This window comes from Microtus ochrogaster, chromosome 4 (assembly GCF_000317375.1).
Source record: "Microtus ochrogaster isolate Prairie Vole_2 chromosome 4, MicOch1.0, whole genome shotgun sequence".
Taxonomy (NCBI): Eukaryota; Metazoa; Chordata; class Mammalia; order Rodentia; family Cricetidae; genus Microtus; species Microtus ochrogaster.
The window spans coordinates 73,853,493-73,871,070 of NC_022011.1; the positions used below are offsets into that span (position 1 = coordinate 73,853,493).

General features: G+C 41.5%; 1 protein-coding gene across 1 annotated transcript in view; it reads right to left on the bottom strand.

Moving 5' to 3' along the window:
- Window positions 1–14,440, bottom strand: part of Ifih1 (interferon induced with helicase C domain 1) — a 48,426-nt gene extending 33,986 nt beyond the window's left edge. Inside the window, exons 1-3 of the mRNA XM_005346478.3 lie at window positions 13,695–14,440; window positions 8,026–8,194; window positions 3,795–3,941 (exon numbers count right to left, since the gene is read on the bottom strand). Of these exons, the coding sequence (XP_005346535.1) occupies window positions 3,795–3,941; window positions 8,026–8,194; window positions 13,695–14,141 (763 nt within the window). The 5' untranslated portion in view covers window positions 14,142–14,440. The remainder of the gene's footprint in view (window positions 1–3,794; window positions 3,942–8,025; window positions 8,195–13,694) is intronic.
- Window positions 14,441–17,578: the final 3,138 nt, after the last annotated feature.

Sequence of the window (17,578 nt, forward strand, 5' to 3'; positions counted from 1 at the left end):
TCCATCCAGTGCTATCCGTTTTAAGCTGGAAGCAGACCATTCCATCCAGTGCTATCCGTTTTAAGCTGGAAGCAGACCATTCTGAGCAGGGAATAAGTAGATAACTAGAAATGCCAACCCCCAAATGTGTTGAGAGGGTGAAACTACCTTCTAGAACTTTCCACCGGAGAATCCTACTCTTTAGCCCTTAGGAGGAAGGATAAATGCCATTAAAATTGGTTTAGTGTGAGAGGCTGCGCTGATTGATGAGGTGCAAAACAACTCCTGGAGAATATTAATGTAAAAACTTCTCAGTTAATAGGCTTAAACACAACAAACAAACAACAACTAAAGGAAGGAAGGAAGGAAGGAAGGAAGGAAGAAAGAAAGAAAGAAAGAAAGAAAGAAAGAAAGAAAGAAAGACTGGTTCAGACATATCCTGGTCTAAAATGACTAACATCTCTTATCTTTTATGTCTGCACATAAAATATCTACATTTACAAAAATTACGTAGATTAAGAAATGTGGTTTTGTTTTTCAGTATTACTTTAGCAACTACTGGAAATATTAACCCATTATGTTATAACACAAAATAAAAACACAATGCCTCTGTTAATAAGTTGTGCATACCGTTACGAAAGTATGTATCAGAAACCAATGTATGCTTTCACGAATATTCTAATTTTTAATTCTAAGAATGACTAGACAGGCAAAATCTTCTATAAATTTAGCAGTAAATGCTGTGATCAAAATAACTCCATGGGCGGGATACAGGTCTCAGAGGCAAAGCCTTTGCCCAGCAGGAGAGAAACACAGAATAAAAAAACCCAACAACTAAATGTGACATCTCTGGGCTAACGGCACTTCCCAAGTTGCTTTTGTCGGTAATTCTTGGTTCATAAAAGCAAGAAAATGAGCACAAACTAGAAATGACTCGAGCCATGTGTCAGCTGCTGTGTCTAAAGCACAGGCGTCCTACAAGTCACCTTTGCTGTTGCCTTGGAAGGATCCAGAAGGAAAGGCCCAATCTATCCACAGATGCAGGCACCAGAGGACCCTGGATGGGGATCCAGATGCCCACCCAGCTCACTATACCACCACAGGCTCTCTCACTCACATAAACTTGAATATTTTGCCGTTGCCTTCCACTACACTTGCTGTAAGCGTAGCCGAAGGTGAATTGTGCAGCTGACAGCACAGAGCGAAAAGCTCTCCGGAGGCTGTGATCTGTTCTGCTGTGCCCTTCACTGCGTGCGTAAGACTGAATAGGAGGTCTGGCACATATAGGAAGTCCATGAGTTTGTCCTAAGTAAAAGAGGTGAAGGAAGGGAAGAGAGGCAGAGAGGCCCATGTGAAAGTATGAGCAGGAAGGTAAGGAGATCAAAAAGTAAAAGAAAAAACAAACCAAGAAGAAAACAACCTAGCCTTTCCATTCACTAAGTGCGTTATTATGATCCATATTTTCTCACAGGGTCCATGATAAACTTAAGAACATTAATCCTTATATTAAAGAATAACACAGAAATTTAAAGTTCTAGTCTTTATGTTGCCTACGTCGGAACTCAGTCTAGACAACTGCAAGCTGATGGGACACCCCCGGATGCTATTCGAGATGCAGGCTAACCTCCCAGCCTCAGCTCCTATGTCAGCTTTTCCCAGCGTGGACTTAGAAAGCAGCTAGTGACACCCGACGTTGCCAGGTGGCACACAAAGACTTTTTGGTAACTCGTGGGATCCCCACATCTAGATTTGGCTTTTCTGTAGAATCGGGGTTAGGGTTTCTGAAGGGAGGCACAGGCACTCCCTTGATGGAGAAGACAAGCCTGTAGTATTCAGGCTTCATTAATCTACGCTTCATTAATCTATGCCTTAAAGCCTTGTTGCTGCGCCTGTGGTTAGAACCCCATGCAGCAGGTGCCTGTGAGCAGGTGACAAAGGCGGAGTCTCAAGACCAACTCTATATTTCAACAAGACCCCTCCACCCGTGGCTCATCTGACCGGGAAAGCCACAGAGGTTTTGCATTTCAAGAAAACAAGACACATTATTATGACCCAGAAAGGTGAGTATGCAAGTTCTTTTGCATACATGAAAATTAATAAAAAAGAAAACAAGACATCCTAAAAAAAATGAAATTCTTGGGACAGAAAAGGAAGAATATACAGTGTGCACACAGAGAAATTTCACGATGAATTTCATTGATTTATACAATTAATATGTATTAGTCATTGCAAGTTTAAAGACTAAATACTAAAATGGGGTTTTAAAAAAGCACACAAGCCATAAAAAGTATTGATCAGATTGATATCACATATATTTAAATAATTCATATGACCCAGGAGAAAAAGACAAATACCTCAAAATAGAGTGATATGTTCTTAAAAGGGAGGGATTTGCAAAAACATAAAAATAAAGTGCAAATCAGAAAAATTCAAATCCATATTCAAACATCAAAATATCAATTTTATTGCAAAGAATTGGCAGGGGCTGGAAATGATGCCACCCACTCCTAGAGAAAAGGTTTAGGGAGCGGACACCCCTCTAGATGGGAAGAACATCTAAATCAGCATCGATTCCTGCAGTGAGAGTGGACACTAAGTATCGAATGTGCTAAAACGGCATAAATCGTTGAACTAGAAACTCCAATTATATATGTTTTTAATGATTTGAGCATGACATAAGTACCGAGGGCTCTAAAGGCATTGCTCATGATGCAGTAATTTGGAAAGACACTCGGTGTCGACACTCGTTTAATTGTGTTCAAGTGGTGTTACTATTCTTCAGTCAGTAAAAAACCCAGAGAAGCACCTGAAATGAGCACAGCAGAGACTACAGTTCTGCATTCAGGTATGCAGAGAGACCGGCAGGAGGCATCCCAAATGGTACCCGTACTGTACGTGGTGGGAGCAGGCAGGGGTGGCTGTACAGCGTGCTCCTGCGCATCCCAAGCTTTCGGCAGCGCGGCTTCATCACGTCTTTAAATAGAGACAGTGCGCCAGGAGAGCCAGCTCGGGCTAGTTTAGACCAGGGTGTAAAGGCAAACTGGGACATTTTTAGGAATTTTGTTAGGCACAGCTGTTTTTTTAAAGTTAAATTGTGAAGATACACAATTTCACGGGTTTCAAAGGGTAGGAAGTACTTAAAAAGCTTGACTTATTGTTTATCTGTCTGGATTCCACTGCACTCCTTTCTTATAAAGTCAAAATAAAGCTATCGTATTTCCTCTCTCCTCTTGCTCCAACTGGCCCCCTCCCTCTGAAATTCATGGCCCTTTATTCTTTAACTGCCTTTGTTACACACACACACACACACACACACACACACACACACACGTACAGCCCGAGAGGCTGTTTAATGTTGCTTGTATCTATGTTATTAGGGTTGACTACTTGGTATTGGATAACCAGTTGAGGGCTCACCCAGGAGAAATGAATATTAAGTCTCTCTCTCTTCAGTCCTTAACTGCCTGTAGATCTTCATCATTGTTGTATTGGAAAATAATTTGGAAACCACGGAAAATAAGCACACACCAAAGTCAGTTAACATCTTACAATGACCACACACTTCTTAGAAATTGAAACTAGAAGAAAATATGTTCCTATTCATGATAGTAATATTATATCCATTGAAAATATTTAAACCCAAGAGTAACAGTTTTAATTTAACCTTCTCTAGCATAGTATTTTTAATAAGAACTCTCATTAATAGTGTCCAGGTTCCCCCTTTGTCATAGTTCCTGGTGCCATAAATGCACCTGATTCTGATTCTTCTGGAGGGAATAGTTTGTACACACAGGGCGACTGCATGTGCCAAGTACCTGCAGTCATGGAAGAGTCTGCAAAGGAGATCTCCGGTGAAGAATTCTCCGTGTCCCACGGCTCTCTCTCCAGACTTGACTCATCTAGAGCCTTCAGAACAGACTCATTCGCTTCAGGCCCATCTTCAGGAGGTGAACTCTCCAACTCTGTGAATAGTAAGCATTGGACGTAAATGGTAGGGCAACCCAGTTTTCTGCACAGTGTGTACAGATGACACTGGTGTTCTGAAAATCAAACCGGGGTCTGTTTCCCATACACTGCACATACTTCCAAACATTGACATTTCAAAAAGACCTAGCCCGTGCTACTTCGGTGTAACACAAGGAAACATATTTTTACTTTCATCATGTAACAACCAAATTCTATATAAAAGGCAGGCTAATGAAATACCAATCAAATCACATGGCAAGTGAGATGACTTCCAGTCTGACCACTGTCTTTGGGAAGTCACTCACTGACTTGATGATTGAAGCTACATTTAAGGCTGAATTAATAGGAATGCAAACCGGGTAGCTTTCTTTAGCTCTTACTTGCCATTTTGGTTCTGCCTCCAGGATCATGCGATGTACATCTGCTTTAATGTCAGGCTGAATCCATGTGTTCTGGGATCCTGGGAGATTTTTTTTTAATTGAATGAAATATTCTGTTTTCTCCATTTTGTTTTTCCTGCTCTTTGGCCTCCAGGACACAGGGGTACCCAAGCTGGAGCCATGTGTACAGCCAGCTGCATGAAGGAACTCAGGAATGGACTCCAACACAAACTCATAAACCTACCTATTGCATTATGAGATTTTGGTTTTTTTGGGATCTATTTTTTTTTCATTGTAGCTACAGTTCAGGGTCCTCAGCATGTGTTTTACAGACAGCAGTTATGTTGCAATGCTCAAAGGCTGGACACACGGAGGAGGGAAATTAAGAAAATCAAGAGTTTTTATACCTTGTGAAACTTGACTCTACCAGAAGAGCCTGAAGCCCTAAATACACTTCTTAAAGTCTTTTCAGATTGGCCCGCTCAAGACAGCCTGGGAAAAACTCATCCAGCCTTGCATGGAGAATTTCCTAAAGAAAATTAGTGTGGCTTTAGATGAAGCTAAATTTGACAGTGTTTATAGCTAGCAACTAGGACATGGCTGTCCTGCTCCTTGAACTCACTGGTCTCTCTAAGACATCAGATTCCACCGCCAGAAGAAAGCAGGCCACTCCACCAGCACCTAATCCAGGCTCCTTCCCTGTACCATATGTGGCTGCTGGTTCTTCTTGCAACGTAGCCTGTCACAGACTAAACCACGTGGTGCAGAACTTCCTGCTAGCCTCTCCCTAGCTCATTATCCTCTTCTGGAAGGTTCTTCCCTTATTCTTACTTCAAACTACTCTTCTTAGTGCACTCCCTCTATGGTTCAAAGAGAAGTCCCCTCTTTTGTTTAAAGCCTGTTTTGCTTTTTCCCATACATTGTCTTCTTGTGGTCTCCTACCTCTTGAGACCTTTTCTATGAACAAACCTCATTCCTGAACAGCAATTACATGGCAGTTCTTTGAGTAGCCAACAACCATGGGGACCTATTTAACAGGTACTAAGGTTTAAAATTATGAGAGGTAGGGGCTAGGGAGATGGCTCAGTGATTTAGAACACATGCTGTTCTTCCAGAGGACATGAGTTTGATTCTCAGCATGCCCATGACGGCTCACAATTATCTGTAACTTCAAAGATCTGCAGCTTTGTTCTGGCTTCCAGGCATGCAAGTGGTGCACAGACTTATACTAATACATAGAAAATTAAGTGAACAATAAAAGATTAAAATAGTCCACCTATTTTACACTTATCACAAAGCTATTTACATATATTGAATATTTTATTTCTCAAAATAACCTAGCTGGTAAGTGTAAAGTGACTTTTCTTTTTTTTTTTTTTTTTTTTTTTTTTTTGGTTTTCAGAGACAGGGTTTCTCTGTAGCTTTGGATCCTGTCCTGGAACTAGCTCTATAGACCAGGCTGGCCTCAAACTCACAGAGATCCACCTGCCTCTGCCTCCCAAGTGCTGGGATTAAAGGCGTGTGCCACCACCACCCGGCAGCAAGTAACACTTTTATCCCATTTCACAGACAAGTTTTGCTTCTCTCTGATTAATGCTTCTTTATTTTCTTTTACACTTTATCATAACCTAGCAGGAAACACAAAACCACTCCTGTTCTTAGAAATCTACCCAGTAAAGGTGCTATGGAGACGGCAGTGGACAAAGAGCTTGTCACATGGTGTGAGGACCTGAGTTAGAATCCCAGGAGCCCACATCGAAGCAAGGAGTGGTAGGGCCCCTCTGTTATAATGCCAGTGCTCCTCGTAAGATGGGAGGTGGAGGCAGGAGAGTGCCCAGAAGCTGTCAGGACAGCTAGACAGTGTACAGAGTGGTGAACAATGAGACCCTGTCCCAGACAAGGTGGAAGAGGACACCCAGAGCTGTCCTCTGATGGACACATGTGGTACACAGACACCTGTACGTGCAGAGGGATATATGGGAAAATGTGCACATGTGCGCGTGCACACACACACACACACACATGAAAGGGGGTTGTGAAGAAAGAGGGAGGGAGGGAGTTCATGAAACTCCTACCTGACTTTTTTTCAATTTTTAAAATTTTAGTTAAAATGTAATTAGATTTTTCTCCCTCTATCCCTTCCTATGTCTCCTGCTTCCAACCCCTACCATGTCTTCTTAAACTGCCTCCTTATTTTTTGATTTTTGTTACACTTATACACACACAATATATATATATATATACATATATATGTGTATATATATGTATACACACACACACACACACACACACACACACACATATATTACAACTTGCTGAGTCCCTTTTGTTTTGCTTGAGTTTGTATGACATCAGAGCTGACTACTTTATATTAGGCAAAAAAAATTACGGGATGCCACACTGGGGAGAGACAAATTCTCCCTCTCTTCGCAGCCTTAGCTGCTCATATCTTTTTGTCTGGGGAGGAACACCATGAGGCCTCCCACTTCTGCATTAATATGTCTATTGGTATTGTCGTCCAGGTCTTGTTTAGGTATGATGAATGATGACCAGTTGCAGATTGCAATGGTCTCTGATGCAAAGAGATTTTCGGTGCCGGAAGACTACACTTAGCCAACGAAGCTGAACAAAATGGGTTTGCTGGTTGGGGTTCTTGAGCTAGGTTTGAGATAGCAGCCAGCAGCCCGATCCGATTTTTGAACCTAGTTGGATTCACCTTTCAGTAAGTCCCTCAAATTCTTAAACTATTCCAAAGAAAACAAACAGCTTCAAGCCTTCAGAGTTTCATCTATGCTCACCTCAAACATGTGACCCTCTGTAGTGTTTATTTGAGGAGGGAAGGATGGAAAATAACCTTGCCCAGCCGTCTGAAAGAAGTTGTACTGGTTTTCACGTAGCTCATTCCCAGCCTTGCATAAATCTTTCATGCTTTCTAAGAATTCATGGCAAAAATGACCCGATTTGCACTAGCTGAGCTTTTCTACTCCATCTGGCTTTCTGCTCCTGTCTTCTCTAGGTGATGGAGATGACATAGATTAATCGGTATAGACAGTTACAGATAGATACAGATATGGATTAAACCCACACTTGTAATATTAGGAGAAGCATTAGAGCTTTGTGGATGAGAAGCTATGGAATTACTTTCTGACTTAGCCACAGTTCCTCAATACCACTTTCTACCTTGCAGAGCCCATGCAGAAAATCATGTACCGATTGACTCATTTTACTAGAATGGACAGAGGAGAGGGACTGCCCACTGCCCAGGTCTCCTGCAACCCCGCATCCTCATCACCTAGAATAGTACCTGTTGCAGGTTCACTGAATGACTGAATAACGTACAGAAGAAAAAAAATGAATTAAGCATGTAATAATTATAGTAGTAATAGTTAACTTTTTTTAATAATGGACTTGTACTTTTTTCTGCATATGGTATTTTGAAACAGGATACATACTATGAAAGGAAAAAAAACAATGAGGAGTTTAAATTAGGTTTATAAAGAAATTGTGTAAAAATGCATTCTTTTAGAATATTATTATTGAATATTTAAAATATTTATATTATGTGAAAATTAAATTTATTGGCAAGGATAAGCCTTTTATAATATTCATAAATCAAAAATATATTTTCTTTCAAAACTATCCGTGTCTTTCTAATGTTAAAAGTATTTCCAGGCAGAATTCCTGGTAGAATTAGGAGTACCTGCAGCGTCTTCGGGACAGCCGGCACCTGTTAGCTCTTGGCAGAGCGCCTCATTCCCCGTTCGGCGAAGAACCTTCAGGAAAGTGGAAAACCAGTTCTCCTTGTGCACAATCCTTCTCAGCAGTTCCCTTACGCCCGACTCGTTCCCAGCGTTCCCCGCAGCAGAAATCTATCATTCCAACAGACAAGAAGGAAGAGGAAATACCTTTTGAGCCTATGAAAAGTGAAAATATTCTGAAGGGAAATCAAGGGGTAGGCATACATATAAACAAAGGCTTATATTCAATCAGTAAAGAAAACAGCAGTATTCTAATCAGCTATTCTAATGTCTGTCAGGAAAAAAAAAAGATCATTGAGCCAAATCCTCTTCTAAATATGATATATATATATATGTATTGATGTGTATATATATATATATATATATATATATATATATATCAAGAGAATTTTTTTTTAATTAGGCTGGTGGGGTTGCTCGGTGGTTAGAGGCACTTGTCAGGCTGGTGGGGTTGCTCAGTGGTTAGAGGCACTTGCTACAGGGTTTCATGTGCTGTTTCACTCCCAGACCCTACATGGTAACGGGAGAAACATTTCTCACAAACTGTCCTCTGACCTCTACACACACATCATGGTACATTTTCTCTGTGGTTCTCACCACAAACTAAGCTTCAAAACAAAAATTTTAATAAAAAGGAAATACTAATTAATTGAGAGATTGATAAATGCTTTGCTTGAGCTTCTGTGACCAAAGCCAAGAGAAACAATCTTCAATCTGTATGTTAAGGACATACATGTTAAGGACTCCTGTGTGTCTATGTATACATCTGTGTGTGTCTGTGTATATCTCTATGTGTTTGACTGTGTGTGCATCTGTGTGTCTGACTGTGTGTCTATGTGTATGTCTCTGTGTGTGTCTATGTGTCTGTCTGTGTGTGTATGTCTATATTTATGTCTGTATGTCTGTGTGTGTCTGTGTGGCGTGGATATGGGTGCACACTTGTGAGCTTCTCTGTGCATGCATGTGTGAAGGCCAGAAGCTAAACTGTCTTTCTTATTAGCTTCTTTTCCTTGTTTGAGGGGCTAACTGAACTAGGAACTTGCTATTTTTGGCTAGACTGGTTGGTCAGTGAGTCACCAGGTCTCCCTGTCTCTGTCCAGCAGAATATTAAGACATTTCTTTTTGATATATTTTGGGTTTGCTATTTTCTTTCAACCCATGAGGTTTATAAAAGGGGAACCAAAAATTTCATGACCTCTTCCTTAACTTTGGAACTAGTGACACAGATTTATCTTCCTGCCTATTTAATATTTACAATAGTTATCATTGCAATGAAAACATTTTCCAAATGTTTGTACATTCAATATTGTAAGAATATTCCTTTGGAGGCATTTTTAGCCCATCTTCCCCATAGCATTTTCTAAGGAGTTTCTTGCTCAGTACTAGTGTTTACTAACTTTGGGAGTAGTCTCATGATGTAAAATCTTGGTTTGTTCTGAACTTTGTGAGATTTTTATTGTTTTCCGGTAATCAGAAGTGTAATCGCTATAAATGCACTCAGGACTGATCTCAGATTCTCATTTTAACTCAACATCCCCATCTTTCTAACCCCTCCCCATCCTTTAAGCTGCTTTAACTATGTCTGACAGAAGCAATCAGAATTTTCACAGGGCAGTGACTAAAGCATTGCAACCAACATCCTTTTTAAAATTCTATGTGTATTCCAGTAACCAAATTTCCTTCAACTGTTACTCTGTCAAGTTTAGGTTTCTTACAGAATCTGAGATTTCCTACATTCATTGCCCGGGCATTTGAGGATCATGATGCTGTTCTTTTTCCCAAGGACTTTTAATTTTTGAATGTGAAACTACATCGATTACCTATTTTTTTCTTTCACCAATGTCCTCAATTTTTAGTATCTTCCCTTTCTAGGTGTTGGAAAGCACATCAGCTGAAGTGATCATACGTTCCCATGTATGTGTTTTGCTTACTCTGCTCTCTTAAAATATGGCAGTGATATTTAGATCCCAACAGATAAAAAAAATGACTATAATTCCCAGGAGGTTCATATCAATTTACAATTGTAGCAAGATACAGAAAGGATCCCCTCTCCCAACTGGAAATTTTCCTTGTGAAGTTAAAAAAAAATGTTCATATGTGGATACCACATAAACTAATTCATGGAATACAAAGTGGATGAATTTGTGGATAGCACAGTTTGTTTCTTGAATATTCTAAACTTTTCAGCAGACGTAAGTGGAGAAAACACAGCAATTTTCATAAAGTACTGAATTTCCAAGACAATTACTCTGTTTAGTACAAAAGTTTTCTCTTTCACTTGTACTTTTTACTTTTTTGCCCTTAAAGAATCCTGTCCTTGCTAATTTGCCTAATAATACAATACTTGAGGGGAAAACTTAGTTGGGCACTTGACTCATATTGAAAGAGCTAGACTCAGTGTCTATCTGGGATAACACGGGGTCTTAGTTCTTCATGTAGATGAAAGGTATAAGACCTCCAAGACTACAGGTGTTTAGTGAAGTCAGCCAGTGCTAAATCATGCACCTGTCTCTCCCTATAACATTGTGGATAATGCTATAATATAAAATGTGAGCACTTTTGTCTCAGAGCTCTTTTTGATCTGTGTTGATGAAGTTGCTACTACATGTCCTGAAAAAGAAATGGGAAAAAAGATCATTCTATTTTGATTATCTATAAAATGGCTCTTGTATTTATTAGTGGGCCTAGCTTTAATGCAGGAGTCTTAAACTAGGAAGACTAGTTTAAGCTAGCTCTGGTTAACACTACAACATAAACACCATATAAGCAGTGTCCTGATTAATTAATTAAGTAAGGCTTAAATTTAGATGTCTTTTTGAAATTACCAAAATTCAACTTAGAAATTTAATGCCCACCAACCATTTATTTCCCAACATTTTATCATATTCATTATTGTACATCTTCAACTCAATTTTTCTTTTTATTTCTTATTTTTCTTTCTACTTTTCGTTGTTTGTTTTTTTGCCAATAAACTCAAATACCAATCAAATTATGAAAACACTAGTACTGGCTAGTATCTAGGTATTTAGAAGGTGAAAGTGCCTCTTTCAAATCAATTTAATTTACAGACATTAAGAAGTGGGTCTTTATGTGGGAAATTTGCCTAAATCCCTGAAATTTTACCCCTAAATTAAAGAGTGAAATGTGTGGTGATCGAAATCAATATAATTTTCATATCAAAATAATGGATCATTTATGAAGCTTTTCCTTTAATATTTCTCAGTTAGTCCTGATGTGAGGTTAGAAATTATTGTGCTATTCATTTTCTCAGGTAAACTTAGGACCAGGGAACCAAATCTCACATCCAGCAAAGCAAAGACAGACCTCCATGCTGTACCTTCCCATTTTAAATTCTTGTGATCGTCCCCTCCCGCCTTGGTGTGGTAAGGTGGACATTTGATGACCCTGGGATCAGTCGAGATTCCTCCAAATATAACACTCCCTTCCCATTGGGCTTCAGTTTACTCTTTGAGCTGACGATGCACACTAAGGCACGAGGAACAATTACAGACACCTCCAGAGCCACCCCTGCTCCTCCACCTCAATCGATAGCTCTTCCTTCTCTCAGGGATTCCTTGGAAATGTGAAACTGGGAGAAAGTTTGGGTTGTTTTCTCTTAACGGCTGCCGGTACACCAAAGTCCTTTTACTACCCGTCTTCTTCGTGTCAAATCCCTTACATTACTGCTAGCTGCCTCCGAGCTTGCCAGAATCAAAGAACTTGGATAAAATGTGGCTGGCAGCCATTCAACCCAGGCAAGACAAAAGTGATGCTGATCGGCAGAAGTATTTAGAGTAAACAAGGAGAAGTGCTGCTTCTCTGGCACTCGGGACATCGTACCACCAAACACAAACAGCTCTGTGGTGTGACTGGACGCTGTTGCTTCTGGACTTCCTAACAGCTACTGTGGCTGGAAATGCCATCTCCCATCTCCAGCTGGCTTGGAGGCTGCATACTTTCTTCCAAATTAAGATTCTGCCACCGTGATGTACACATTTGTCATATCCAGCTGGACTACTATAATGTGTTCCAGTCAGTTCTCAATACACAAAGTGATGCAAATGCGACCGACGACAGCGAAAGGAATTGACTTGTTGGAGAGACCGGACACCTAAATGTGATGTGTATTTGGCTCTAGGGAGGTGCTGGTGCTGCTGATTCTACAAAATACCGTTGATATTAGTAACCAAAGGCCAAGTCTCCTCATAGGCGAGATGCCCGTAGTCTACAATGGAGATACAACCAATGAAAGGAAGAAAATGTCAAAACCCTAGCACAGTGTACGTAAAGCCTTTGATTTACAGTAATGGGCTATTTGTCCACCTGTTTTCAAGATAAAGACTTTAAATTACATTTTATTTTGTTTTTAATTATGTGTCTGTGGGAGCGGTGGTGGAGTTGGTGCATATGGGTGTAATTCAGGTGGAAACCGTGGGCCCCAGGGATTCCCTGGGTCTCCAGAAGTTAGAGACAGCTATGTGACATCTGAGATGGCCACTGGGTACTAAATTCCCATCCTCCGCAAGAACAGCACTCCCTATTAATCACTGAGCCATGTCCCCAGACCCCAAAGAAGGCCTTTGACGTGCACCACCGGGTAAGGCAGATGCAGAGAGTTCAGCATTTATGTAGCACATGGACATCTCCACTCTCGGACAAACTACTAACACCACATTAAGTCACCTCTTTAACAAGTGATACTCCAGCATCATCTACCCCTGCACGGGTGTGAAGCACTAAGGCTGGTAGGTAGCATGTGCTTGTCAGCTGACTATCTCTGAAGTTGACTGAATTCTGGAAAATAGGGAAACTTCGATTAAAGAAAAAAGAGAAGTCAGATGTGATGTGATTTTTCATTTGGACCAAGACTTAATGAGATGTGCATACTATTTAAGACACAGATGAGGACCATTAGGGACCTGATAATACATATTTTAGTTTTATAGGCAATATTACCTCTACCCAACTGTAAAAATAAAAGAGTATATAAGCAACGAGAAAGAGAGTTTCAATAAAACTTACGAACACTTAAAATTGAAAAATCAGACATCTAATTATTACCTTAGTTTTTTTTCTTTTCCTTTTTTTTTTTTGTTCTTTGAGACAGGGTTTTCTCTGTAGCTTTGGAGCCTGTCCTGGAACTAGCTCTTGTAGACCAGGCTGGTCCTGAACTCACAGAGATCTGCCTGCCTCTGCCTCCTGAGTGCTGGGACTAAAGGTATGCGCCACCACCACCCAGCTTCCTTAGTTGGTTCTTAAAATACAAGTAAAAGGCTGGATGCTGCAATGGGGTCACAGTTTGCTGAAGGCTATTCTAGGAAGTATGTGGGTTAATTCATCAAACTCAATGTCACCTGGACGTGATGAGTCATAATGATGGTAGATACACTTCTGTTCTTCCTGGGAGACCAAGAGTGAATTGTTTAACTTACTTGGTCTTTCTCATCTGTTAAATGGGCCTGCCCTCTGTGGGTTATTTTAAATATGAACCATAAAAGAAGGGGCGGGTCTGCCCAAAGAAGTCAAAGGTCACTCTCTATGGGGAAACACACAAGCAACCCTGCTTTGCAAAATCTTCCATGAACCCATCTCCATCTAAAGCGACACCTACCCGATTTCGGTCCTCAACTGTCAACAGTCCCATCTCCACGCAAGTATCCAAGACATCGTTAATCAGGAGCTTGTCCACCAGAGTAGGCTGAAGGAGGTTCAGCAGCTGGAGACATTCGTCATGGGCAGTCTCATAGGAGGGAGAGGGCAGATCGTTGGGTCTGACATAGCGGGCGGCTAGGGAGCTGCCACTGTGCTCCAGGGCCTCCACGAAGGTCTGCGTCCAGCCTAGCGGCCACTCCCCCTTCTCCAAGGTGCTCAGCAGCAGTTCCGCAGCGCTGGTGTTCCCACTGGTGGTGGCCTGCTTCAGAATCTGCTCTTTGGTTTCAGCGGTCAGAAAGTTCAGGTAGTCCAGCACCGGCTCCACCTGAAAGGATCTTTTCAACCTGGTCCTGAAGATTAAGATGAGATAGCGAAAGCTGTCCTCTGCCGAACAGACGTTCGACATCCTTGGTTCTCAGGGAAAGGGAGAGGAGTCTCCCCGGCGGGCAGGAGGGCGGACGATCCACAGGTGGGCGTGGGTCCCCGTCGATGCTGCCTGGTAGCTGCAGGTACTGGTGGCTTCAGGTGGATCAATCGGTGGTCCCTGGCAGGTGGCGGGTGGGCCAGGAAAGCGCTGCAGCAGGGGGGTGTAGACTCCGGACCACTCTCCCTCTGCAACTGATGCGCTCTGGGGTCGCCCTCGCAGGGAGCTTTAAGCGCTGTGTTCCACCCACAGGTCGCAGAAGTTGCAGGATCCCTTTCTGTTTCGATTCTCTTCTCCGGACTTTACGTACGTCGAAATCAACTTCCGGGCCAGAGAATTAGTTTCGTGAGGGAGGAGGCGGTCCGGCGAGACGCAGCCGGTCAGGCGAGAACTTTTGTCAAGATCACCACGGGGAAAGTGGGAAACCGGGAAACCGGAAGGGAAAGCGAATTCTCCCTTGTGTTAAGAAAGCAGACGATGTTCTGCAATGTTTATTTGCGGATATTTTGTCGTCCCAGCGGCGTGTTGTTTACAAGACCGGACTCACTTCTCAGTTACCATGTAGGGGGCAAGGAAGGTCTCAGGGCGGGGGGCGGGGGTGGGATGAAGAATTGCCTAAACCCTGATGGGAAAAAAAAATTGAATTACTCTCCTTTGTGGGGGTTGACGGGTAGGAGCAGAACCGATGAAGGGAGGGTCCAGAAGAATGGAACTCCAGCAGGCGCTTCTGCACCCTAGGAACTTTAAACTTCACACCCAGTGGGGTCCCAAGAACTAATTTGTTCCTCCCAGAACTGGAACGTAAGTATAAAAAGTGAACTCTATCTAAACATCTTTATTTTCTCCTGCTTTGATGGGTAGTATAATATTTATACAGCTTTGACCTGGGCTTGCCTGGTGACAGATGCAGGCTGACTTTAGCCACCAACTCAGTTTAGGAGGAAGCCAAGACCGACAGCTTCCTATCTTCCAGTATGTAAGTTCCCTGTCTTCCTTAGTAAACAACTTTCTTATAATAAAACAAAACAACAACAACCAAAACCCTCAACAACTTATTTTTGATATAGCTGCCATTCTTTTCTTGGATTCAATACAACAAGTTTTGGCTGAAGCGTCTAGGAACTTAATTAGCAACTAATGTACTGCCTTGTAGTAAACATCAACATTTGTCTATGTCATGAGAGGGAGGGAAAAAGGCATTCGCAGTGAAAAGGGAAAGATATACCCAGCAGCTTTGTCTTAATACAGAAGCTGCCCCAATGTGAGTCTGTGGGCTGCTGTCCACCAAACAGACCAAAGATGGAGGTACCATATGACCAAATACGGAGGTACCATAACACTTTGACTAGAACACACTGGTCCAGATTTATATGGAGAAAGGAAGTTATCCCAAAGACATGTTTGGGAAAACTAATCTGTTAAGGAAGCATATTCACTGAAATCTAATGAAGCTGGGGAGGCCTGGGGATTATTTAAAAATAGTAGGGGAGCTGCAGAATTTTCATGAGCCTCATGACACCATTCATGATAACCACAACAATACTTTCTACCATGCCCTCGTGTGATTCGCTAGTTAACAGAACATAGCTAAGGCTGCCCGAAAGGATGGTACACTGCAGCCTGTAAAACGTTTACTGGTCCCACGTGATGGTTTCCACCTTAAACAGGAGTTGTCAGTTGACCACAGGGCTGGGTCTCATGTCAGATACACAGGTAAAGTTGCCCAGGTGATTAGGGGCATGGCCTTGCAGGCTCTTTCCCTTCTGTTTCTTCATAAAATGCTAATCTTTCATTATTTCATTTTGGGGCTTGACTTCGTATCTAGTTAGAATTCATTTTAGTTCTTGAATCTGCAAAAGGCATCTTTTTTGAGGTATTACCAGAATGTTTTATCCAGTTCCCCAGCCGCCTGTGTATTTTATTCAATATGGTACAGCAGAAATTGACCATTAAACCAAAAATCAGTCTAGGCCCCGGCATTCCCCCTCCCATCTTCTGAGTAGTCAGGAGGGATTGCTGGCTGGATATGGGGAAATGGTGTCATTATGATCACACTAAAGACCCTGGTGAATAGAGGGTCCAAGTAGATGATTAAATGTTGGTATTGAAATATTGCATCATTCATTTCTCACCTCAAAAACGTCACCAAGTATATGTCCATCTTTTTTCTAAAAGTTGTTAGTAACATGAAGTTCCTATTCCTATCGCTCCCATATACCAAAGGAGAATGGATAGATAATAAAAATAATAATTTTAAAATATCCCGCGTTCCAGATCAGGATAACTGCTAGGAAGATAAGCTAAGACTAGGCTGTTGATGCAGGGTTGTGTCACGGGTTGGTTTGATTTCCTATCTACATGTCTCACAATCAGCACTCGGTGACAGTTATCAAAGCCCATTTTGTGTTTCTTTTCAAATGAAAGTCACTAGCTGATTGATGACTGAGTTGGCGCCAGAGGGAGAAGAAACGGGAGCCTCTTTTTCTAAGACTCAATCATAATTCTGATAGGACCCCTTCTATAGAAATGATGGTAAGAAAATTAAATTCCTCTCACAATTTCTCAACAGTTATCTCTGCCGAACCAGTGAGATTGCTCCGCAAAGGAAAGATGTGTGAAGAGCAGAACCCATGTGGTGGAAGGAGAGAATTGGCAAGTTGTTCTCTGAAGTCCCCATAATCACTGTGGCATGGACACACACACACACACACACTCACACACACACACACACACACACCATGAACAAATCAATGGAAAAAATATAATTTTTCTCCTCCTGTAGTTTTGCGTGATGATTTATCTTCTGCACTCCCCCACCCCTTATTTAAGTGTTTCCCTTTCCTAGGTTTTCTTTGCTTTTACTTTCATCCTCATCTGTGTTTCCTCAGTACTAAGTTTCTGTTTCTTTTCTCCTTTGGGAAAGACTGCTGACCTGTGTTTTCTTTTCGTCATGTACAGAATTGCCTACTTTTTTGAAAAACCCCCAAAGATCCATTGCAGGCCCTGTTAGTTTCAAGTTACTCTTGAGCATCTTGTCTAGATGGTAACACGGGAAGATGCTAGACTAGAGATTCCTATTCTTTCCAAGTTTTCATTAGAATTTTTAACATTGCCTTTCCTGAACCACCGGCCCCCAAACCATCACACAGAGACGTTTTGTTACTAGTTATGAATGCTTGGCTGTATCTTATGCTTGTCCCACTAGCCCTTATCACTTAATTTAACCTGTTTCTCTTCATCTGCATTTTGCCTCGGGACTGACTTTCTTTCTTTCTTTCTTTCTTTCTTTCTTTCTTTCTTTCTTTCTTTCTTTCTTTCCTTCCTTCCTTCCTTCCTTCCTTTTCCTTCCTTCCTTCCTTCCTTCCTTCCTTCCTTCCTTCCTTCCTTCCTTCCTTCCTTCCTTCCTTTCTTTCTTTCTT